Genomic DNA, 26,816 nt, shown 5'->3' with positions numbered 1-26,816 from the left:
GGGGAGACAAGATGTTCCACACAGAAAAACTAGGAACATACCTAAACAACCCTAAAATTTTACTCTGCTAGCTAGAAGGAAGACATTGAAAAAAAGATTTTTTTAATGTTACAGAAAGTCATTTCCTTCCCTTCCATTTCATCAGGCATTATTTCCAAGAGAACCTCTGAGATGATAAAGGCACTGACTCAAGGTTTGATTTTGCTGAATAATTTTTCCTTTCTTGTTGAAGGGTATACAGAGCAAGGAGAGGAGGAAGAAATAGAAAATTTTTCTGGAAGACTGAAAAATAACGTCATTATTATTATTATTATATCTTCCAAACCTAAACAAAACAGACATCTATAAACCATTAGATAATAAATTGTCTTCAATAAGTCAATCAGATCTTTTCAGTCCTGGATTAAGAAAATCATTGAAAAACAGACATTTAAATTTACCTAAAATTGAGTTTATGAATATGACGGGTTTTCTCCTGGAAAAAGAGACAAATTCTGAATCTTCAAAGTTATTATAATTGGAGCTGAAAGACCAATATGAAAAACATTTTGTTATTCAACCTAATGCCTTCCACATGTTAACTCCTAAAGTGATTTCTCCTTTTGAGATAAGGCAACCTCAGAGTGTAATTTTTTTTATGCTTGACAAAGCAGATGCTTTTTGATGAATCTAGATACTTTCCTTTAAAAATCATTAAGTCCTATAAATGATACTAAAAGCCACCTCTTTTCCAAATAGACCACAGTACTAAACACTTAACAACAAACCTTACTGGTAAGGAAAAGAGCTGGAAATAATGCTTAAAGATAAACATGCTACCGAATTAGGTTATTAGGTCTAATTAATAATGCTGCCACGTAGAAATGTCTTAAACCCATCTTTATGCCTTTTTAAGCATAAAGCACTACAACAATTACACCAAAAAAAAACTGACTAAAATCTTTCCTCCTAAAAGCCAGTGTCAATAATGACTGGCATGAGTAAAACTGCCACACACAAAAACATAAAATACACTAAAAGTTGGTATTTGTATCACTTCATACTTGCCAAAACCTGAAGCTGCTTGTATTTCTATGACTACTTTCTCTGACCCCCAAATGTTCAAGTTATTAAAAAAAATACTTGGACATTATTTAGGAAGAATTACCTAAATTTTTAATAAAATCTAATCAGGTGACTAATAAATATTAATTATTTAAAAGGGTACCTGTAACATTTCAGTATAAGGGTTAGGTCCTCAATTACAAAGAAAACTGTAGTTGGCAATTAGGAGATCCCTGCCTCCAACAGAGCTCCCACTGCCATCCAACATCCAAGCCATACCCTTGCCATTTTGTTCCAACTTACACACAGATAAGCCTAGCTTACTGGTCAGAACGGCCATTTAAAGTGTCTCTCTTCTCAACAGCAATACTTGACTATCTGTCTCCTCAAGAAGGGACAAACACCCAGAGTGTTTTTATTTTTGTTTGGAGGGAAGGTGGAAGCGGGTATGTGTTGTAGTGGCTGCTGCAGCAGCCTATTTGTTCAAAGAACAGAGTGCTCAGAAACAAAACAAGCCCTTCCTTCTCCGATCACCAGGAAGCACTGCTAAAATAAACAACACTGTTTCCCATTGTCAAATATGATGCAAGTAAGATATCCAAGCCATATTCTGCTCCCTGATGAATGCTTACACTGGTCTAACCCCTAACTTCCCTAGAACAGCTGGCAGGTAAGCTAGAGAGAAAAAACGTTGGGCCCACAGGAGAGGCAGCAGGACGACGCCAAACACTAGCTCAAGGCCGAGTTCTCAACTCTTTCTGCCCCCTCAGATCCTTCAAAAGCCACTGCCAACAGTCCCCATCTCACTGGATACCATATCAGTCTGGACAGATTTAAGATTTTTCCAACTTAAACAAAAAACATCCAGAGACCAGCACCTAGTAAAGACTGGAAAAGGAAACAAAAACAAAAACAGATCAAATTAGTTTACAGAAAGATATAAAATACTATAATACAATGCAGCCAAATTTCACATTCTAGTCATTAAGAGAGACTGTCACAGGCTTTCAGGAGATAAACTGTGCAATTCTTAAAAAATGGTTCCAAATAAAATATACAAGTTTTGCATATTTTTTCTCACTCTTTTAAAGAAGTAAACATTTCTACAACAAAAATATAACGAACACTATCCAGAGTTCCTTTATTGTTAGAAAGAATATACATGGAAAAATTTTTTCTCCAGCTAAAATGAAATTTTTTAATTTATGTTTTTATATTTCTAGGACTAAGCTGGTTTACGGTTCAGATAAATCCCGTAAGTGAGAAAGGTGGGACAAGTAATAAAAGTAGGTATAGTAATGATAAGTATGTGGGTTGGCTCCTTGGTAGTGCATTTTTAAGAAAATGATTATTTCTATAATGAGAGTAATAGACGTAGAATGTATAAAGAAACGGTCCCCTAGTTATGATGGCCAGTGTAAGAAATTTAGCTGATTTCAATCAAACACAAGGGTGTTGTGAAACTGAGAGACTCTCCCCAACAGGAGAGGGCTTCTGTCTCAGAAAGCAGTGTTTTGTTGATAGTTCCGCACAAAATTAAAATACAATCTTGGTACATGAAAGTACTATTTCATTTACTTGGATGAATAAAATTACAGTTAAAGAATTAATCCAAATAAAGAAGTGTACACAAATATTTGCTGTGTTTGAACTAGAAAGAGTAAAATAGGTTAAGACCAAATTTAAATCAGCTATTAAACCCCTTCAGGTAATATAATCAAAACATAATTAGTTATGACCAAATCTAACATCTCTCTTCTATTATCTAGGAAAAACATATAGTTTATCTTCCAAACTAGGAAACTATTCTGGGACATTCTGTAAAATCCAGGATGTATGGTCACTCTTAAAAGAAAGTCATCTGCCATAAAAACCAAACAAAGAACAAGAAAAACAAACCTTAAAGCCATCAGGGCTGCAAGTCATAATAAACTCAATGAGGCTAGTGAACTACCAAAGAGTAGAACAAAGTGACCCTCAAAGTGACCAAACCACAACCTTTTTATCTTTGGGGTCGATTTAAAAACCAAACATTCAAAAGGACAATCTGAATAGGCAGAGCCCACTACTGTCAACAGCAGGCTTGCCAAGTCTTGCTCATTTTGATCCAATGGAAAATATTCCCTTTACTAACTAGTAATTTAAGGGGTACAGAATACACCAACACATCTGAAAACTTACATGTGTAGGTGGCATGGTCAAGCAAGCAGGCAAGCTTTGAAGGGCTGGGGGTCCAAGCTCTGTCACTTCCTAACTGCAGGATCTTAGGCAAGTAACAATCTCTATGAGCCTCAACTGTCTCATCTGTAAAATGAAAGCACCATGCAGCTCCTAATGGTTTAATAAGGAATAAGTAACACCTAGAAAGTGTGCTGCCCAGTGACACAGGCAGGTGCTCAGTAAACGTCACTTCACTGTCTACAACTTGCATAGACTGGAAGTGGTGATATCGGTGCCTTTCAAATTAAACTGTCAACGATACCCCAGGTGTTTTAAAAGCCTCATAAAAGTTTATAGATAAAAAGAACTAAATAAAATAATGTATTAAATATGCAGTTCTCTCACAAATATTTTAAACAGGCTCCCAACCACCTCAACTATTAGCTCCTATCTACATCACTTCATTCAAGTTAAATACAAAAAAACTCACTAAATTTATATAAAATTCTACTTATGGACTTTTCAGACACATTTTCACTTCTGTTATCTTGATTCAAAGTCCAGCAAAGCAAACTCCTCTAGTGGAATAGGTTACTGGCGCTTGGTATATACATACTCATAACAGGGCCTTCCTCAACCCTTGCTTAACTTTAAAATTGTAGAGCTTGGCTATGATAGCAGTTTATCAGTGACACCAAAAGGAAAATGAGTGTTTCTAATACAACAGATATGAATTCCAGCCAATTTTAAATTACAAGTGGAGCTGAAGACATGTAATCATATAATAGTCCCTAAAACATTTAAGGAGCTTGCCCTTAAATTTCTTTGGCAAAACATTTCTACTATACCTACAATCTTGCTATTCAAGTTTTTGGAAGTATGTAAGAAATGTATGAAACCGTGATTGAACTCAAATGGCATTCAAACTATATTGAGGGTTCCTAGATGGGACATGGGGGTGTCCCATCACAGGGGTGGGAGGTGAGGCAGAGTGAACAGGGATTTAAGCCCCCCTCCAGCAACCCTCTACCAACCAGAACAGCTCTACTTTTAGCAAATTATTGGGGGTGGGGGGTTAGGAGGGATGGTTTCCCATGTAAGTAAGCCATTTCTTCAAATAAAATCTTATTCACCTAGAAATGTTCATAAATCACTAGATTTATCATTTCATCCATATACACACATCCCCCAAGATACAGTCATTTTAATTTGCTTCTAAGAATGTAGAAGTGTGGCTCACCAGGGGTCTTTTTGGTTTTGTTTATTTTTGGAAAGAAGTCTCAGCAATGAAGACCTTTTGGGTATGGGGGTAAATTTGAAACTACCACTGGTTTCAATATTTATGTGGATGATACCAGAACATGTGTATGGAGCAAACTCCAATAACCTATATTTTTTGAGAGAAATGAAAATGTAAAGTAAGGGAGTAGAAGAGCCTATGATACCATATCATGTAATCCCAATGACTAAGCATTTTGTGTTAACTTTTTATGGGAAGAATTCAAGAGGCTCAGCACTATTTGCTTGCAAACGACTAGTTATCATAAATGAGTTATAAATAATGGAGATAAAAAATAACTACCTGGCACTAAGTCCTAACACCTTGTAGGTACTGTGCCTAGAGTGCTGTATGCATTACTTTAATCCTCACAACAATTATGGGATAAGTACAATTATTATGATCATTTTACACACAAAACTGAAACCAATGAAGTAGTATAACACCCCAGGATACAGTTATTTGTGTTTACATCTGGATTTGCACTCCCATCTAGGTTTAAATTGCTTCTTCCCTTAATCACTATGCAATACTATCTTTCATGAAAAGGACATTTATTAATAGAAACAAACAATATTAATAAAAGATCATTCAATATCACCCATGTTTAAAAATTTTGAGTTTGCAGAGAAAACAACGGAGATGTATATATAACAAATGTTAACGAAAGTGACTGCAAAGAGTGTACAGGATAAAATCCAACTGAAGTATTTATGTATGATCATTTGTGATGAATATATGTATGAAGAAAACGAAGAGATTCAAAACAAAAAGTAGTCCCAGGCACAGGCTTCTCATATAAGTAAAAACACACAGAGCAGGAAATTCGGCTAGAAGATCAAGGCTCAACCAGCTTCTCACTCTCCAAGTCCAAGGCTTTTGCCTCCATTCTCTTTTTCAGTGTTAGAATTAAAAAATTAAGTCTCAAAGTCTATTCTACATCTGACCTTGTTACCACAGGCTATATGAATCTCAGCCTTCCTTCATCTGCTAACTCTTACATCCTTAAGACATTAGGTTAAAAGAACTGGCTATATGATCTATAGATATGAGTTCTCATAGCAAAATCTATGGACCACTGTCCTTACTGAATGAAGAGTTTGTAACCACCTACCCTTTTCCTTGGGAGTGTGAATAATTTGGCTCACCCCCTTAAGCTGTTCCATTCTCAATCTTCCTCACCTCAGAAAATGGCGACTCCATCCTTACTATTGCTCAAGCCAAAAATTATCAGTCATCCCTGAAGGTTTGCTCACTTTCTCTCTCAACCCACTCATAATCAATCCATTAGCAAAATCTGTTAGCTTTCTCTCAAAAACTATATCCAGAATCAGACCACTCAGAATCTCAACCACTAGCACCCTGCCCCAAATCACCATTCCATCTCATCCAGTTAACTGCCCTAGCCTCTTAACCTGTCTCCAAGCTCTGGCCCTTGGCCCACTACAGGGCATTAACACAGCAAGCAGTCACCTCTTCACTCAGAATGCACAATGTACCAAACATGCCTCGGGACCTTGACACTAGCTGTTCCCTATGCAGGACACACTCTGCACCCCCAGATTTTCACAAGACTTGCTCTCCTCTCATTGTCTTTGCTTAAAAGTAACTTCCTAACCATCTCAATCTCTCCTTATCCTGCTTTATTTTTTTTCCACAGGACTCAACACCTTCTAACATACTATACAACTTCCTCATATTTACTGTCACCTCATTACCAAAATGTAAATTCCATGAGGGTAGAGACCCTAGTCTCTGATGCTCACTGATGTGGGTCTGTGTCTAGAACACTATCTTGCACACTGCAGGTGCTCAAATGTTTAAATAAATGAATCAAATATTAATGACTAAACACCTGATCAAGAGTGTTAAACTGGGCTTCCCTGGTGGCACAGTGGTTGAGAGTCCACCTGCTGATGCAGGGGACATGGGTTCGTGCCCCGGTCCGGGAGGATCCCACGTGCCGTGGAGAGGCTAGGCCCGTGAGCCACGGCCGCTGAGCCTGCGCGTCCGGAGCCTGTGCTCCGCAACGGGAGACGCCACAACAGTGAGAGGCCCGCGTACCGCAAAAAAAAAAAAGAGTGTTAAACTTCCAACACTCTATATAATTATCAACAGTGGGATTTTTTTAAAGCAGAAAGAGAAGGCAGATTAAAAGGCGAAGAAAAAGTAAAGCATTTCCTCCCCTACCAAAGTGATTTGCAATCTGAAACAGCTCTAGTTGAGTGTAGAATGATAACAAGACAAATCAGACTAGGCAAGCATGCTGCCCTTTGTTCAGATAAAAATCTCAAAGGGCCGTGACATAGTAAAAACCTGTACCTGGAGCCACCATCTCATCCTCCCTACCTACCTACTTCCCTTCATTGTACTAACTCCATTTCAGAATGTGTTCCAGATTTTACCTCTTCAATTGTCAATATCCATTTCACAGTGTGCAGTGATATATGCTTCGTGTATTATGGTTGTTTCCATGCAGTCAAAAAGGACAGCCTGGTGTGGGCAAGCAGCACTTCGCTCAGCTCACTCTATACAAATTCAAGCATCCTGCTGATGTCAACGCATGAAGAACCTCTCCCATCTCTGCCTCTCCATTACACTTGAAGAATTAAATGAAAAAGTTACTTTAATAACTAGCGCTTACCCCAACATGAGTGCCAGGCACCATTTTTAAGCTACATGTACCGGACCATTTAATCCTCACAAAATCCCCAAGAGGTAGGCATAATTACCCCCAAATTTACATATGAGAAAATTGAGGACATATTACAGAATTACTAAGGAAGTCCAGAACCATCCTCTGTAAAGATGAAGAATGTATCCTTTTACAACTCTCCCCAGGAAGGTATACATAAAAAAGTGGAAATAAACACAGGTCAGAAAAAAATCTGCTCATCGATACAGAAGGAATGATGCAATCTGAGAATCACCTTTCGTAATCCCTAATGAAGTAATGTCCCTAGGCAATGATTACAATGCATGCTAGAACGCTTAGGTGAAAGAAAGTTTGATGGGAACTTCAGAATGGATGCATGAAGCTGTCAACACCTACACCCATCAAGAATTAATCTTATCTCTAAAGGCAGACATGAATGCTATACCCAGGAACACTTGCAAAAACATCAAGTAAATACAACCTGTGGATGCTTGGATTCAGATTCAAGCAAATCAACTGTAGAGAAGCAACTGAGACAATTCAGGGCATCTGAATATGGATATTACATGTTAAGGAATTGTAGTGAGGTAGCATAAAGGCACTGTGGTTTTTTGTTTTTGTTTTTTAAGCCCTTACCTTTTAGATACATGATAAATATTTATAGGAGAAATTTTATATCTGCATTTGCATTTGCTGCAGTACTCCAGCAATAACTGATTCTGAATCATCAATAAATGCTAAATCCAGTGGAAGACTGCTGGAGAAAAGAATATGAGTCTCAATCAAGTTTGTCACTCCATAAATCACTTAATAATTACTAAAGGAAAAAAGGTACATTTATAATGGAGCAATCTGGTGGATATCACCTAAACCAAATAATTGTTTGACATCCCCAACAGTGGGACAAACTGACATCCCTATGTAACATTCCTGCCAACAATGTTTAACCTAATCTCTAATCATGAGAAAGCAGCTAGACAAATTCAAATTGAGGGATTCTCCCGACCAAAGGGCCTGGACTCTTCAAAGTGACACTGTCCTTAATGACAAAGGCTTGAGAACTGCTCTAGATCAAAAAGACTAAACAACAACCAAATACATGAGCCTTGACTGAATAACGGACTGAAGAACTAAAGGATAACACTGGAATAACAAGGTAAATTAGAACACAAATTGAACATTCTATAACTGTATTGTACTGATGTCAAATCTGAGTGTAATGGTCATGCTATGGTTAGGAAGAAAGTCCTTATTCCTAAGAAAGGCATGTCAACAATGCCTGCAACTCTCAAATGATAAAAAAAGAGCCAATATGGCAAATTAGTGATCTACGTGAAAAGCATACAGGTGTTAACTGAATGGTTCTTATACTGGTAACTCTTCTAAAGGTTTAAAATTTTAAGATAAATATAAAATACTCCAGCAAAAAAAATAAATAAATAAAGGGAAGGGGTGGTGGAGATAAAGCAAGAGTGGTAAATGGTGATAACTGCTGAAACTGGGTGATGGGTACAATATGGAGATTCGTTAAACGAGTCACCTTTACGTATGCTCGAGTCCACATCTTAATTCTCACTTCCATAAAATGAGAAAAACATGTACCTCAAGCCAAATTCATCAAGATAGATTACTAGATAAAAGTCCTGTGGAAAAAAAGTAAGCATTAAACTGTCATATGCTGTCAATTCTTTCAGGAAAGCTTGAAGACGACCTATAAAATAAAAGCCTGCTGAATTGAATGCCATGTTAATATAACCACTCCAAGACCTCTGCACTCATCCCTGCTCTTCTGCCCCCAGTTAATGGCCATGGCTCGCTCCCTCACTTTAGTCTCAGCCTTGCCTGAGCACTATAACGAAAATATAAGGCCACATTTGTCCCCTCATCCTGCTGTTTCTCTTCACAGCATTTGCTAGTTTGTCTCCCTCATTAGAATGTAAGCCCTATGAAAGCTGGAACTTTGTCCTACAGTTTAAACCTCAGTTCCCCAAACACATGGTAGTGCTGGCACCTACTAGGCACTCAAAACAGGTATCCTTCAGTCTAAAGGGACTTTATAGCTCTAATAACAGTACAGTGTACACAGTTTTCTACAGATGCAGTGATCAAAAGTATAGCTTCTAGTTTGAGACTGCCTTTAGGATCCTGACTTGGCCCCTTACTGAGCTGTGTGGTCCCGGGTACCTTTCTGCTTCAGTTTTTTCACGTGTAAAATGGAGATCACACTATCTAACCCTTAAGATGGCTGAATATTCAAGGGGTGGAGGGAATACACACACACACATATATGTAACACACACACACACACACCCTGCTTAAACCAGCCACTAAGAATTAGGTATTACAAACCATAAGATTTACAGGTCTCGGACATCCAACCAGGTCAACTTGGTGGTTTACCGTCATGTTTTCTGTTCTCATCCTACTTGGCTCCACTTTTATGTTCCTAGAAGAACAGAGGCCAAGAAGTTTCTCATTTTTCCATGAGACTGAGGCCAGAAAATGTAAACACAAGAGTCTTCCTGGTAGACCAGATTCTAATTCTCCCAGGAGGCCAAGTCATAAAATAGAAGATCCTGAAATTGGGATGTTTCCTCAGGCAGATACTTTTGGTTAGAAAATTTTAAAACCTTCTCATCTTCTCCAAGGTTTAGGGAATACAGGATTTTCAAGTAGTAAACAATAGGACCACGAACAGGATAACTTTAACAGAATTTGGAAGGACTGGAAGAAATTATGCCCTGAACTGAACCTAAGAAGTGAACATAAAACTGAGGCATGGTTTTGTAGATTACAAACGCAGCTGGATTTTTCTCTTACATTTCAAAGACAGAACTAGTAGACTGGTATAAAAATCCAGAAAAGTAAGATCAGAAGTGCTTTCCTTGGATGTCAGAAGGTAGGAGATGTTGAAATTATAAGTAGCTTCCAATTATTTCATCCTAATCAGATAAAATATTTAATAAAGGAAATGGTATTAGAAGGAATTTCTTTTCTTCACTTTAATCTCCTTAAACTGAATTTGCATAAAATCCTGGCCCTCAGTCTATACATAAGAATGGCATTCCTGAGACCAATCATGCTACTAGAGTCTGGTGGACTAAAGATCATCCCTGATGGAAACTCAGTGTCTAAGGTTTTCAAGGTAGTATACTTCACAAAACTGCTTTCTCATGTAACTGCCAACAAAACAGAAGGCAAGCAGTATATCAGCACAAAAGAATGACAATCAAAACAACCTACTACTGGGTCATATATTTACTTAATAATGGTTGAAGCAATTTTTTTAAAAGGACACTTAAGTACACCTTCCCTGCAACATACGCCTGGCAAAGACCTTACCGCAAAATTTCGCTTTTTATTCAGCAGCAGAAACTCACCTTGAATCCGAATCAAAACCAGTACTGAACAATGTCTTATATTCATAATTTGCACACAGGACACCTAAGCAACTGAAAACAGGACAGGTATCTGGGACTTTGGTCCTCCATCCTTCTAATACAAGCAAAGACTACACATGGGTCCCCACACGAGGACCTTCCCAGCACCTGAAATCCAAGCTCAGCTATGACCTGACCACCACACAGTCAATGTGTTCTCATACTGAAGTATATCCACAGCAATCTGGCTGTTATAGCTGCACTTGGGTTTCTACACCTGACAAAATTAAAGCATTATAATAGGCAAGGTAGGTGTCAAGGAGACACTGAAGTCTAAACAAAGACAAAACCAGGAATTTTTTTTTTTTTTTTTGGCCACGCCACATGGCTTGTGGGATCTTACTTAGTTCCCCGACCAGGGATCGAACCCTCGCCCTCAGCAGTGAAAGCACGGAGTCCTAACCACTGGACTGCCAGGGAATTCAGAACCAGGAATTCTTGATGCTAGGACAGAAGCAGGGAAATGCCACTTTATGAGCACTGGGAGCTCCAGGTCGAGGTTTTAAGTCCCTACTTTCACTTGCAATTCCATTTTTAAGCTCTCATCCACATCAACCTCTACTGAAATGTTCCCAAAGTGGGTAAGGATTCCCTTAACTAGGGCACTGTAATCATAATAAAAATGATGGGGGAGAGGGATGGGAACAAATCAACTATATCCTGGACTTGAAAGGTAGGGAAGAACAAACTGGACCTGAGTTTATTTGCACTTTTGCTGTTATGTATCTGGAGTGAGAGTGGGGAAGTAATAAAGACAAAAAGGGCAAGTCAGTCAAGGTAATAACTTGGCTTCCATTCCATGGAAACATGAAGCCTGACCAAAAATTATAATATTGTATCATCCTCTTGTTCTATCCTCTGACTAGAAGAGCACCTAATTTTTTTCATAGTAATACTATATTCCAAGGATCATGTGTCATATAAACTAATGTGAATTTCACAGATATACCCTGAGCAAAAAAATGTCATTTTCTAGATAAATCAGTCTTTTCCAGGAAGCAGTATTTCAAACCTGTAAGGCTTTAGTACAGTGGGTGTAAACCATGCTTAAAATAAGCAATCACCCAGACATCTAAAGAAAAAGTGGACTATGAATACCAATTTCTGACAGTTCATACTAAGTCAGCGCCTCAGTCTTTGTACAGCTCTCTGAAGTCTGTACGTACACTTAGCCTAAATGGGCATACATAATCCACGAGTCCAGAACTAGAAACTGATACTACTTTTAAGCATGAACATGTCTGCCATTTACTAATTATAAGTCCTACTGTAAATCAATGACCAATTAACTAGATGGTTTCTGTCAATGTGCGAGCAGCAATTTTTGTAACCTAAATGCTAAAAGAGTTCTAAAGGCAATTAAGGATGTCTTTAAAGAACATCTCAAGCCCATCATCTAAATCAGAAATTACAAGGTGGCAGCCATACCTGACCAACAGATACATTTCCTTAGGTCCATGGTGCTTAAATATTTTTAGTTGCGACATCTTAAAAATCAGACTTCCTGTAAAATCTGGATTTCTGGCTAATAGGATAGAAAAGGACAAGCTGGCAAAACCTGGCCCACACTCCCCATGGCAATAATAGACTGTAGTGGTAAGCACCAGCACCACAAGTATGTGTGCACCCACACACACGTACAGACACACACACACACACACACACCCCTACCTTCCCCCCACCCCTAGCAGCTCTACCATTTTACCACAGGCCCACCTAACTCCTTTCAGTCTTGAATTACAACACTCCAAACTATGACAAAATAAGGCTGATTCATACTTACCCAGTTTTTAAAACACCGTAGTCAAAAGAATTCAACATATAACCTTTCCATTTCTTAGGCAACTTTGTTAAACAGCTTTCATTAACTCATGAATATATTTACACTTCACATTGCCATCTCCAAACACAATGAAAATGATTTCAAAGTTAGCAGCATTACTATTCGATCTTCTTGGTCACATTCTTGTTTCTTCATCCACTATTATACGCTCACACACACATATTTCTCAACCCTGCTTCATACAGCACCCAATACCCTACATCACCCAATATTTCATTATGCAGCTTCAGAGTAAAATAATCAGGTAGAAAAAAAGTCACAAATTAAGTCTGAAACAAAGTTGGACTTAAAAAACTGACAGTTAAGTACACATCAATACAATATGTGCATTCTCTTGCAAATGGTCTTATTTTTGACTTGGATCACAGGTACCCCTGGCTTACAAGACAATTATTTAAAAATCAATCAAGCGTGTTAATGAATGTTAACATGTTAATGTTAATGAAACATATACATTCCAGCAACATATGCTATGTTTAAAAAATAATACTGTTGTATTTTAATTCCTTTGTAAGAAAAAAATCTGTACCAATAGGAGTGGAAAAAAATCTCTCAAAATCAACAATTAAAAGGAAAGATGTAGTTTTATAATACATAGCTCCATCAAAAATGAAAAGTAAAATACTAACTGAAGATATCACGTAGCAGCAGAAATCAATTAGGCTATGATCTATCTGCTCCATGTATTGATTTTACTGAAAAAGGGTCATCCCTAAAGATTTAGCAATTGGCAATTAGCAATCAAACATTTACTGAAGATTAAAATACTAAGTTTTCCATCCACCTGCCTCAAATCACCTGGACACTTAGCCTATCTAAAGTAATTCTTTTCTTTAGATTGTTCCCTGTTCTTCACTTTTCCCAACCTTCTCACTTAAAAAACACATTAAACCTAAGTACTAGTTATACAAGGTCAGATGAGAGAGATGAACACAAAGCCCACTTGCAAACAGTTTAGTTGTTGATGAGGAACCCCACTGCACTCAGACTGGGAAAGGCCAGTAGCTACTGAATAAACGCTGCACATCTGTCTGACAGAGAGGCCGTTCCAAGCAGTGGAGTTCATTCATGGGCTCCCTCACACACACATTCTACGTTTCACGGATGCAGAAGCTAGACCTTGCTTAATTAGCATGCAAGCTATTATGCAGTATGGCTCATGTTCACTAATACAAAAATTTCTGAGCAAGTACTATATTCCAGCTTTGATTCAGTCTTGGATTCTGGTAGCTTACACATAACAAAATTTATCTTTTGGAGTCTCTTCATTAAGAAAGTGGGAATAATGGAAAACTACACAATAAAGTTTGATAACTTGCCTGAGATCACAAAGCTACTTTAATGACATACTGAACACCTACTACCTCTAAGGTCGTGTTACCATTTTATCTTCAAAGACGCTCCAACTGAGGGATCACTCCCGTCTTACAGACAGAAATGAGGATCCAAGAGGGTTAAGACTCCTAGTGTAGGTGCCAGGAACCAAAACCAGGTTCATTGTTTCTAAAGCTCTTTCTGCTGTCCCAGTGTCAGTTCTTTGTTTATTCCAACATAACACAACCAGGATCTTCATTTCGGATCTTAATTTCTTCCATTCATTTAGAAAACAAAAATCGGAGCACTTATTGAAGCAAAAGCCTTTGTATCCAAAACAATCATATACAAAAGTAGTAAGTAAAAAAGGAATTAAGGCTAAAATAGGAAATCAAAAAATCATACATACATAACATTTTATCTACATTTAACACATAAACGTATTTGCCAATCTTAATATGGGGTCAAGCACTTGGAGAATGGGATTGATGATGTGGAGCTCCTTGCTGACCGAAGTTTCTGCTGCTTGATCTAAACTGTACCTATAAATGCATCATCTACAATCTCCATTCCAGTTTCATTAAAGTGGAAAGCTTTAAGAAATCTTGTAAAGCAGTCTACATACAGAATCATCCTGGATTATTGTTATTCTTCCTCCAAAACTTTGGTATTACAGCCATATCTAATTCTACAGCCGTTATTTTAATGACTCACCTTTATCAAGTTTTTCCAAAGAATCCAACTTGGTTTTCAGGAAAAAAAAAAAGTTTGCATTCATTTCATCAGTTTACATATTTAAATTATTATAAAAGCAAGATTACCTGCCATGAAAGAGTCTTGGAAACCAACACAACTTCGGATAAGCATACAACTCTCTCAGTGCAAAGTGTACTGACTTGAAAGCAACTTACTAGCACAAGAGGTCAGCATGCTATCTCACATTCAAGAACTGTTTTAGACAGATAGAAGAGGATTCCCCATAAGGCAGCTAAGTGAACATCAACCTTGTGTGCAAAGCAGAGCAGAGGACAGAAATGAAACAGACCTGACCCTCAAGAACATGTAACCTACCAAAGGAGATATGAAACATTCACCAATTAACTGTAATACTAAGTAGAAAGTGGTCCATGTGATAAGACACAGAAACACACCATGCAAGTCCAAAGGAAATATTATACTCATAACAGTGCAGGTCCTCAATATTTGTTTCATGTACCACATGAGTTAAAATGAACTTGAAGCATGTTTTCATGGAGATGATGGGGTAATACAGGAGGGCATTCCAAGAAAAGCAGTGTGACACAGGCACCGAAGGAAATAAAAGGGAATGGTATTTATAGAGATCTACAGCAATTCTCTTTACTTAGTACTATACGAAATGGAGAATGAAAGAAATTGAGAGATGAGGTTTAAAAAAAAAAGACTGGAGTCATATCACAGGTGGCCTTGGATGCCAGACTTCATTAGGAATATCTTTGAAAAAGAGCACATTTCTGAATGTGCTGTAATTTGGCAATGGTGTTGACACAATCAACTGATATGGGACGGTAATGATGTAATCAAAAAGGCATCATTATACAATGCTTTGTGACAATGATTTGTGTTATTTCCTTAAAAATGCATCCCAATTTAATTCTTTCAAAGTATCTCAAGAACTTATATTCTTGCACTCCAAAAAGCATATTTACAGGCATTGATTATCCTCCCCCCAGCAATATGTTAGAGAGACCACCTAAGAAACTGCAAGAATCCAAGCAAGAAACATAAGTAGTTCAGCTAGGGCAGAGAAGAGACTATATGGGATTGAGACTGAAGGAACAAAGAGTTGGATTGGTTCAGCCACATGTGATAGAAAACAGAAGCTACAAACAGAAATAAGTTAGACAAGTTTTGGGGTAGGCAACTCATTAAGTTTGAACCACATTGAGTTTGCAGACCCAAGGGAACATCCAGGAGGCTATAACCAGCACAGAAGAGTACAAAATGCCAGAGTTCTTGACTTGTTACCAAAAAAAAGGCAAACCATATGAAGGTCAAACCACATGGAAGGCAAAGGTACAGTATATAAAGAGGAGGGAAAGGAAGGAATCAAAGCAGAAATCTCAGAAAACAGCACTGTAAGAAGCTAAGAGAAATGGTGAACCTAGGAAATCATGTGTCTGTAAATAAGGGATCAGCAATTTTTTTGTAAAGGACCAGATAATAAATATAAACAAATGAATAGGGTTATGTTCCAAAACACCTGCATTTATGGACTCTGATATTTGAACTTCATATAACTTTCATAAAATACTCTTAATTTTTTCCCAACTATTTAAAAATGTAAAATCCTTTCTTAAGCTCACAGACCATACAAATGCAGGTGACAGGTTGGATTTGGCCTGTGAACCATATAGTTTGCCAACTCCTGCTCTAAGTACAACAAGGATAACAGGACTGGATTAACTGTCTTTTTCCGAACTTCTGAGGGTAGTTTTTCCTTTAGATAAATTGAGAACTTACCAAACATTCATTAAATTTGAATGATTTCTTTAAATCTGACTAATTCCTTAAATTTGATTCCCCTAAGAGATTAACTACATGTGTTGGTAACATTCCTTGTTGGTTTAGAACTGCCTTCCACTAAAAAGACGTATTCCTCATCTTGAACAGACAAATTCTACCTGAACTACAAATACAGTGAAGGTACTAGATGAAAAACATTACTTCAGAATTTCCTCAATGCTTTCACACTCAGTTTTCTTTAAAGTGATTTTATAATCTAAAGGTGAGAAGATTCAACAGCAGTCTGCATCTGAAACATGTAGATTCTAAAAAGCAACAAACAGCTGTACTGAATGTGTGAGTCACGAATAACCAAAGAATTTAGTGCAGAATGTCAAACTTCTGACAAGCAGTCTTCATACATACAAACCATGTCTGGTGAGAAAGGATTCCTTACCCCCAAGCCACTCCTTGTACCTTAGCTGTAAGCTCAGGGGCAGGAACAGGACTCCTTCTTCAATCACTTGCTGCGGCAATAAGCTGTAACCCAAGAAAACTTTAGTACCAAGTGAAAGTACAACATTGCCCACAAGGCTCAAGTCTTTCGTTACTGGATAACTATTTTAAGTTGCCTGATTTCAAGTAGACAAAACACAAAGGGTGATTATTAAAGATACAAGCTAAGCTGTTAAGGGAGGGCTCACAGAAGGAAAAAGAGACTAACTTAGCCATCTGACAACTAGAACAAATATGTTTCCATTTGAACTTCTGTCTGCCACCAACTGACAACAAAAGTATCACTAGCTCCTAGTTATCAAATGTTGCCAAGCAAGTCAAGCTACAATGACATACTGGTTGGCCAGTTCCATACTTGAGTTCATTATTAGACCCTATGCCTACAAAAAGTATCTAAAATGCAAACATTTTGTAGCAATTACTTTCACAAGATCCTAAACTTGGGACACAACTCTAGAGCACACAACTTTTGCCAGGTTTTCTAACCCAAAAGGCTTGACTGAAGAGAAATAGAAGAGACTCTTCACTGCATTATCAGAAAACCTACTGCTTTGCACAGTTTTAGGAATATCACTACACTCCTATTTCTAAACTTATAAAACCCAAGTCATAAATTAAACTCAGTACATCGTAGAACTCTTTACTTACAAAGAACTAATTCAATGTTATCGTAAAATTTAAAATATAATCTGATTTTCAATGAAATTAAAAATGAAGGATATTAAACATAAAATAACTTGTGAAATCTCTTTTAATGAAAAAGAATTTGATTTCCAAAGTAGCTATCTACTTTTATTCTTATTTGAAAAATTATGCCAGAGGATATATAAATGCTATTTTATTGTACATACCTATATTCACTTAGAATTAAACTAATTATTATTTAAACCATTAACCTTTAATTCTTCATGTAAAAATTCCTAAGTAGAAATGAGAAGACTTCAGGAAAAAATATTTTCCCAGGGCTTTCACAACTCTAAATATGCCAATTGTGATCATCCTCTGGGCAAACGTGCTAAGACATGATAAAGTGTTCCTAAACTAAGTAACCAAAATATATAAATGTCCTGCATAGATCTTTTTTAACCTCAAAATTCCTCTTCCTGAGCCTATCCCAAACGTAAAAATTTTCTACGAAGTTCACACAGCTTTTCAACACAGTGTGTGGCTTTAAAATTCAAAAATTGTCCTTTCAATCTATCTTTTACCTAGCTGAAATGAAATACCAATGTGTTAAATCAAATTTCAAAGTGAAATCAAAGGACAAGCCATTTCTCAAACTCTCAGGGGACCTCAGAACTCAGTGTCATATCTCACCTACCAAATGCATGACCCCTCCTCCTCTATCTACCTAAACATTCCCACTGCAAGAGGTCAGGGTAGAGGTGGAGAGAAAACTCACCATCTCACAGGCAATTCGTTACTTTTTCAGTTGTTAGAAAAGATTTTCCATATGCTGAATTGAGACTGCCTGGAACCCTGCAGCTTGTGATCTTTCTTCTACAGCTATGTCCTTCCATACTACAGCCTTGAAAACCGTGTTTGCCAGAAAGGAATAAAACTCTTACGATGCTGACCGATGACAAGACTTTTCAATACCTTTTTATTCTGGAGACACGTCTACCTAACAATCTACAACTGGTCTAAGCAACCACCTTTTCAAATGGCTTTAGTCATCACCTTTAAAAGTCTGGTTTCACAACATCCATTACTCTACTGCATCAACTTTCAGAATTAACCACATTTATCTACTTTTCACGCTAAATTAAAAACAGGGGGAATACAGAAAGACAACTTTACATACACACGTTTTAATAAAATTCAAGCTAAATGGTACCTGCAAATAAATTTCTTCTTGGGAGGGCTGGTATCTACATTCGTTAGTACACAAACTTGAAAGCGCAACACAAGCAGCGATTCATTATAATGGACTTCCAATTGCAAACTGAGAAAAAGATAGAACTGAAACTTCTAAGTGACTAACACACAATTGTATGTAGTTCAATAAAGATTCATTCTATATACTACACCCTGAAATCTTCCAATGGGGACTCCCACTGAGAGTCTGTGCTACAGTGCAGTGGGTCTTTAACACAAGAAATGCTGTGAGAGCCTCAACACAGTACCTGCATCTAAAATTTTAAATCTCTTCTATGCTCAGTTTTCACCATAAAGAGAGGAGGAATGCTCTTCAGGCCTACAGAGTACCACAAAAAAGAAACAGGAAAACCTCTCTGGGAATCCAAGAAAAGACTGCAACTTCCACATCTTTTACAAGAGTTGTCTAACATTAGAATATTTCCTCAATTCCAAGATACATAAATGATCTGAGGAAGGTGGGAAAGGAAAATAAGTCATCAAGGGGTACACTAAGAGGTATACATTTCAGAATCTAAAAATATAAAAGATATGCGTCTTAAAGTTGAGGAGTTACATAGAATAGGCTACCTGCAAGCGGACCTGCAAACCACTGCATATTAGAAGGAAGGCTTCCCCAAAGCCTGTCAGAGATATACAAGCTCATGGTGGCATTTTTCATTCATTTCCCCCAAAGTATGGATCTTATTTTAGGATCCAATTTCCCCAAATGGAAAGCAAGCAAAACTGTTCAAAACCAGTAAGTCTTTGTGTTTGTTACCCATTGACAACCTACTCAAAAACAGGTTTTATGAACAATACAAAAAGAGAAATTTTTTGTTGTTTAATCTTACTTTATTTAGGTCAAGGATCTCTTCAACACAACTTCATCATTGTTACAATGTCCTTATCTGTAGCCATGGAGGCCTCCGCCTCCAGGGAGGAGTTCACCTTGATTATTTGCAAAGGGCCCCTGCCCAACCTCACCAGGATTTCAAGGAAGGTTAATTGAATTATTATTTTAAATACACTGTACTATGTGGCTTATCTGAACTGGAGTAAAAAATGTATGATCCACACCAGAGACTGTGAATCCTGGTTGTTACAGGATACAAAAAAAAAAAAGGAACACAGAGGAAATACATTTAACTAACATACTTGAAGCTCTGTTGACAAATGTACAGTACTTGGCAGCTACGCTAAAGACAAAGAAGAGTTCTGAATTTTCATTCCAAAGGTTTATGGAATGAACAAATACTATGTCTATACGTTGACTCAAATACATTGACTGTTTAATGATACTTGTTTTCTCCCTAAAACAAGGTGAAACAAAAGAAATTTCAGTATCTCCATTTCCCAGGTTCTGATAGCTCCTAAAACGCATAACTTAAAGGGAGGACTTAAACTGCCACAAAATTTTAAATGTTTCCTTTTTAATACTGTGCTTTTCTTTTCTTCATTGTTCCCATTCTCTTTAAGCAGTGTATTTCAGTATAGAGAGAAGAGGGCCAAGAAAGGGGCAATACTCAGGAGGCTAAACAATGCAATCTTACCCTCCCCCAAATTCAGGGAGAACAAGCTTGGGGACACAATGGCATGCCTGACCAGACTCTCCAGACCTGATCGAGAGACACTGGTGTCTTTTCCACTTTACAGTGTGCAAAGAACGGAACGATTTTCTAATGCTCTGTGATTGGCAGCGTTTCAACAGCGCTTGGACCAAGACCCCAGGCTTAACTTCCTAACAGCTCCTTTTCAAAACTGACCCAAAACATGGAATGTGCCCAAGCCTCTGGCGCTGTAGGAAGCTATCTTCCCAAAGTTCGAACATCGAATTATTATCATTTTTATTATTATACCTGGAAGGGAAGGGGGGGAGTAAAAAAAGCACACACCACACTCTACGTTACCGAATTCACGGAAGAATGGGGATTTCGGCGACGGCTTGAGGAGTACCTGACCCAGAACAGAGAACGAAGAGCTGCCTCCGGGCCGCGGGTCCCTGTCCTCGGCCACAGCGTTACCTGGAGTGAACGGACTGCAGGATCGCTTAACATCCCTCCAAACCTGAAATCCTCTACCTCAAGAGCAATCAAAAGCAGAGGGAGCCAAATTTCTTCCGGAAGGCGCAAAAAAGGCCACAACTTGGATGAATGAAACTGGGCTAAGGGCACCCGGAGCAGGGCTGTCGCTGAAGTCAGAAAACGAGAAGTCAAAGATTTTTTTTTTGACGTGAGAGCCGGTTCTACGCGACCGTGGTCCAGACAATCGCACAAACACGCTTTGGAGAAGGTTTTATTGAGCGCGGACAGTTCCGGGGCGGCCGGCGGAGGCGAGGCGGAGGCGGGTGGGCGGCGGAGCTGGGCCGGAGCGGGCGGCAGCGGCGGGGCCGGCGACGAGGCAGCTTCGCGACGGCGGGCGCGGGACCCGGGCCGGGGTCGGGCGCTGGCGCTTGTCCTCCCGCGGACCTTCCACTGGACTCCCGCGGGCCGCCCCGCCCCCCGTCCCCCGCCCGCCCGCCAGCCAGACCGCCCGGCGGCCGCGTGCGAGGCACACCCTCCCGCGGCCGCGCGCACGCGGCCTCGCCGGGCCGGCCGGCCCCACGCGCCCCCTCAGCGCGGACGCCCGCCGCCCGCAGCCCGCGGCCCCGGCCCCCTCCGGCCGCGCGCGGAGGGCGGGGAGGGCGGGGGGCGGCGGCCTAGCGGCTGCGAGGGCGCCCGCGCGGGAAGGCGGGTTCTGAGGGGAAGGTCACTTACCCGCTGCATGGCTTTCAGGATCAAAGCCAGCTCGTAGCGGGGCATGCCCGAACACGCAGCTCTCGGCTCCGAACCGAGCCGGCTCCCGGGACGCAGGAGGGCGGGGACCGCACGGACCGGACAGGATGCTGGGCCGGAAAGCTCCCAGGCGGCGAAAGCACACTCCGGCCGAGCGAGCCCGGGCTTTAAGGCTCTGGCAGCTGCGCAGACGGGGCGCCACGCCCCCTCAGCGAGCCACGCCCCCGTAGGCCAAGCCACGCCCCCTCTGTAAGGCGGCTGCGCCGCCCCCCTCCACAGCCGCGCTCCCCGCCGCCCGCGGTCCCCGCCGGACCCCCACCCTGGCCCCGCAGGTGCTGCGCGGGGGGAGGCACCGCGGGTTCGGCCGGGAACCTCCAGCGCCAGCCGCACGCCCCCTCCAACCCTGCCGCCGCCGCTGCCGCCGCGCTTGCTACGTACAGTTCTCGAACCAGCTGGAACTTTCCATGCCTTCCGTCTCATCCTGGGCGGCGGGCGAGCCTGCGCCCCCGTGTGCGCGTGCGCTGCGGTGCGGTCTGGCCCGTGCGCGCGCCCCTAACCCGCGACTTATCGGCGTGAGGGGCCTCCTCCGTGGCTGCGCTGCTCCGTGCGGGATCTCGGCCGGACCAGGGGCTCTCTCCGCCCCCGGCCGCGCACCTGGGTTCCGGAACGTTCCCGCTTCTGTCTGCGTCCCCCACCCGCACTCCGCGGGGGATACAGGGGCTGGGGGGCCGGCTACCCCTCGCGCCCTTGCCCACAGCTCTCCGTTCCAGTGCGGCTGCTGGCGCGGCTTCCCGGGGCCCCTTCTGCGGCGAAGTGGGCGCCAGGCGCAGGCAGTGGGCCGCCGGGTTCGGATCGTGCCCGTCCCTCGCCGGCTGCCTGACCTTGGGCAGGCTCCTACAAAAAGGGGATGCGAAGGGCACCTACTTCCCAGGGCTATGATGCCTCTGAGTGAGTTGATGCTCTTAAACCGCTGAGAACGATGCCTGCACAGACCGGCATTTGTTATTCTATGAGCACGGCCTGACCCACGTGCTGTTGCTAAGGATAGGCTAAGACTTTGGCGCAAATGTTTACTGGGCGTTCATTTAGAGAACCAGCTGAATGCTTGGAAAGCCACTTAGTAACTGTCCAGGATCGTGCGTGCCCTGGAAGGAGTGGAGCCTCATCCTGTGTACCCCTTACCCCCTCAAGCACGAACGCAGAGGTCACCTCCCTCCAGCCGTTGGCAGTACTCTCCCTGACAGGAGTTGTACTAAATGCATTTGTCTCCAGCTGCACTCTTTAGAGTCGGAGTCCCCTGCAACTGTAGCCTCTGCCCATGCTTGCCCCATTAAAATGGTCCGTAGGCGAAATGTTTGTCAACTTTTAAGTGCTTTAATAATAGGTAAAACTTACTGAGCACTAACAATGGATCAGGCACCACGCTACGATTTTTACATTGCAATGAGGCAAGAACTATTCTTAACCCCACTTTAGGGATTTAGAAATACAGACACGCAAAGGTTATGATAGTAACAGAGACAAAGTTTGCATCCAGACTATGGAGACTGAGCTCATACTCTTATTCAGTAGACGTGCTCTGTGTGAACCAAGAACGAGTCCCTTTGTCACCTTATCCAGACACCTTTCTATTTCTCATCCCCAACCTCCCATCCATCACCAGAGATGAGGATGGTTTGAACACAAATTCTTCTGTGATACCTGGATTTTAACATTTTCCTTTCGTGGACTACACCACACATATTCTTCCAAAGAGAAACCATAGAAGTATTAATACAAATTACCTGGTTAGTGTAATTTCGCCTTTGGATATAAAGAGTAGAATATTGTAAATAAATAAAATAAGGAAGTAAGGAATCTTCTGGACCTTCAGAAGTGAGTTACAGGTTTCCCAGGATGGTCCCTACTTCAACTGTCCCTCCTGTTATCAATCATATGTCCCCGTTTGAATGAGAACATGTGGACCCCAAAGGAATATGCTGAGCCAAAGACCAGGGCAATACCAAGAGCTGACTTCAGCTTTTAGCATTCCACCTAGGAAGCGCCACAGTTTCCCCCAGTGCCCAGGGGTGAGTGAGAATGTGGCTGCTGCTTCTCCTCCTCCCTCTAACCTGAGAAGTAGCATAAGGAAATTAGCCTGATTGCCTAATGCTTCAACACAGTCAGCACCCCCAACTCTCCCAAGCTGGTGGCTGCCTGAGGGCTCATTCCATTTCTTCTGAAAAGGAGAAAATGGAACATTGTACTCCTTTGATTATTTGAAATGCTGATTAAAACAGGCCTTCTGCAGCGAAACTTGTAAATAAGGAAGTATCCCATGTTCAGTAGCTGTTTACTGTTCCATCTTTTGTTGTTGTTAATGAACTTTACACCCCTTCAATTTTTTTTTTTTTTAAGCACAGCTGCAGAATGCTGGCGGGATCATTTTAAAATAATAATAAAATCATAGAGAATGCTGCTGCGAATTTAGTGTCTTCCTACTGTAACTATAAATGTAAATTCACCAAAAAAGATTTTTGTGCAATGTATAGTCATCATTTAGAATTATAAAATATTTCTTCAGTATCCATGTATAAATTTTAAGATTGCTCTGATGCTTAAGAATAAGCTTAACCAAAAAGGTGAAATGTCTGTATACTGAAAACTACAAAACACTGATGAAACAAATTAAAGCAGACACAAATAAATGGAAAGATATCCATGTTCATGGGTTGGAAGAATTAATATTGTTAAAATGCCAATAGTTCCCAAAGCAATCTACAGATTCAGTGCAATCCCTGTCAAAATCTCAATGACAATTTTTAGAGAACTTCTTTAAAAGAATCCTAAAATTCATGTGGAATTTCAAAAAAAACGCTGAATAGCCAAAGCAATTTTGAGCAAGAAGAACAAAGCTGGAGGCATTATAATTCCTGATTTCAAACTGTATTACAAAGTTATAGTACTCAAAATGGTACTAGCATAAAAACAGACATACAGACCAATGGAACAGAATAGAGAGCACAGAAATAAACCCACACATATGAGATCAATGGATGATTTTCAACAAGGGTCTAAAAATACACAATGGGAAAAGGATAGTCTCTTAACATATAGTGCCAGAAAAACAGGATATTCACTTGCAAAAGAATAAAATTGGACTTGTCTTACACCACACACACACACACACACACACACAAATCAACTCAAAATAGGTTAAAGATGTATATATAAGACTTGAAACCATAAAACTCCTAGAAGAAAACATAGGGAAGAAGCTCCTTGACATTGGCCTTGGTAATAATTTCTTGGATATGACACCAAGAGCAAAGATAGACAAATGGGATTGCATTAAACTAAAAAGCCTCTGCACAGCAAAGGAAATAATCAACAAAATGAAAAAGAAACCTACAGAATGGGAGCAAATATTTGCAAACTATATATCTAATAAGGTGTTAATATCCAAATATATAAGAAACTCATACTATTCACAGCACTAAATAAATAAATAATAACCTGATTTTAAAATGGGCAAAGGAACTTAACAGACATTTCTCAGCAGAAGGCATGCAAATGACCAACAAGTACATGAAGAGGAGCTTGACATCACTAATCACCTAGGAAATGCAAATCAAAGCCGCATTGAGATATCACCTCACACCCGTTAGAATAACTATTACCGAAAAGTCAAGAGACAACAGGTATCGCGAGGGTGTGGAGAAAAGGGAAACCTGTACACTATTGGTGAGAATGTAAATTGGTGCAGCCACTATAGAAAACGGTATGGAGGCTCCTCAAGAGATTAAAAATAAAACTCCCATATGATCCAGCAATCCTTCTTCTGAGTATATATCTAAAGGAATGAAATCAAGATGTTAATGAGATATCTGCACTCCCATGTTCATTGTAGCATTATTCATAACAGCCAAGACAGGAAAGCAGTCTAAATGTCCATGAGTGGATAAAGAAGATGTGGTAAATGGGACATTATTCAGCCTTTAAAAAGAAGGAAATTTTGCCATTTGTGACAACATGGGTGAACCTGGAGGACGTTATGAAAGTGAAATAATCCAGACACAGAAAGACAAGTACTATATGATACCACTCATATGAGGCATCTAAAAATAGTTCAACGCATAGAAGCAGAGAGTAGAATGGTGATTGGGAGGACCTGGGAGAAGCAGGGGAAAGAGGAGGTATTAGTTAGTCAAAGAACACAGTTTCAGTTCTACAAGAAAAAAAAAATTACTCTGTAATTTAGAGTCTCCTAAAGATTTGATATGGTATACATTTAAGATTTGATTAGCCAGAAATTATAATACATTTTCAAGTAAGTTTTTATGAGAGGGAATAGAAAAGAAAAAATAAGAAGTCAAAATCTGATCCTATTTCAAAAAAGTAACCTCAGCTTATGCCCTACATAAGTTTAATCACGTTTACCCTTTTATTTTATATTACAGTATAATGAGGCTTGACCTTGAGTCACACTAGATCATTAATTCTCAAAGATATCTCAAAGAGTCCTGTATCTCTAAATACAACCCTCAGAAAGTGAAGAAATGTGAATGTTTTCAATCAACGGAGAAAATAATCCCACGGTGGAATCAAGTCATATTTAAGGCTGTCAATCATCACTCTCATCAGCCTATCATCTTCTTGCTGATGAAAGGGAGCCACCATTTCTGGCAAATGTGAGCTCCCCATCCTGTATCTCACTTCACTAAGACCTGAGATTTTTCCATCGCTAATTGCTCCCAGAACATGGACCTGTAAAATCCTGTTTCTCTGCCTGGCTGCTCAGTACGTACCTTTGTTCCTCATCCGATGGCCCACACCCAAGTGACAACATTTCACGCTTATTTTGTTTTTAAATGATTTACCAGTATACCGGTGGTAATTCCTAAACCCCCTACCCACAGCCTTGCCCACCCTTTTAGATCCTTTCAGCCTTGTTGATTTGCCTGTGATTCTTTCTGTCTTCTCAGCAAGCCTCTAAGAAATATCTAGGCTAATCTTTACCTCTCTCACCCCGTCAGCTTGCGTGCTATTGGTTGTGTGCCTTGCAGAATGAAATCCTGTGTGCTACATATGTTGTTAGGTCAGGCATTTGGGGAGTTCCCTAAACATCTTCCTCTCTTTTAATTCCCCAATTTCCAAGTTTTGTTTGTTTGTTTTTTTTGCGGTATGCGGGCCTGTCCCGTTGCGGAGTACAGGCTCTGGACGCGCAGGCTCAGCGGCCATGGCTCACGGGCCCAGCCGCTCCGCGGCATGTGGGATCTTCCCGGACCAGGGCACGAACCCGTATGCCCTGCATCAGCAGGCGGACTCTCAACCACTGCGCCACCAGGGAAGCCCCCAAGTTATTTTTTTAATCTTGAAAAAATAAGGGTTTTTGGGGGGGGTGGGGGGGTGCAGCTCAAATTTGGGCTCCACTTATAAGAAAAAAAAGAAGATAAAGCAAAGTTTGCCT

At 40.3% G+C, this 26,816-nt stretch overlaps 2 protein-coding genes across 3 annotated transcripts in view; both read right to left on the bottom strand.

The window, feature by feature from the left end:
- SLC5A3 (solute carrier family 5 member 3) overlaps window positions 1-21,488 on the bottom strand; it is a 34,811-nt gene extending 13,323 nt beyond the window's left edge. The window contains exon 1 of one of the 2 annotated variants that reach the window (XM_079921355.1): window positions 21,350-21,488. The gene's annotated coding sequence lies outside the window, so the exon portion shown is untranslated. The other variant, XM_079921356.1, reaches the window with a different exon arrangement.
- Window positions 1-22,262, bottom strand: part of MRPS6 (mitochondrial ribosomal protein S6) — a 66,472-nt gene extending 44,210 nt beyond the window's left edge. Inside the window, exons 1-2 of the mRNA XM_079921357.1 lie at window positions 21,806-22,262; window positions 21,350-21,549 (exon numbers count right to left, since the gene is read on the bottom strand). Of these exons, the coding sequence (XP_079777483.1) occupies window positions 21,350-21,549; window positions 21,806-21,833 (228 nt within the window). The 5' untranslated portion in view covers window positions 21,834-22,262. The remainder of the gene's footprint in view (window positions 1-21,349; window positions 21,550-21,805) is intronic.
- Window positions 22,263-26,816: the final 4,554 nt, after the last annotated feature.

The sequence above is a fragment of the Stenella coeruleoalba genome (genome assembly GCF_951394435.1).
Source record: "Stenella coeruleoalba genome assembly, chromosome: 5".
NCBI classification, from domain to species: Eukaryota; Metazoa; Chordata; class Mammalia; order Artiodactyla; family Delphinidae; genus Stenella; species Stenella coeruleoalba.
This window is presented reverse-complemented; position numbering and strand designations above follow the sequence as displayed.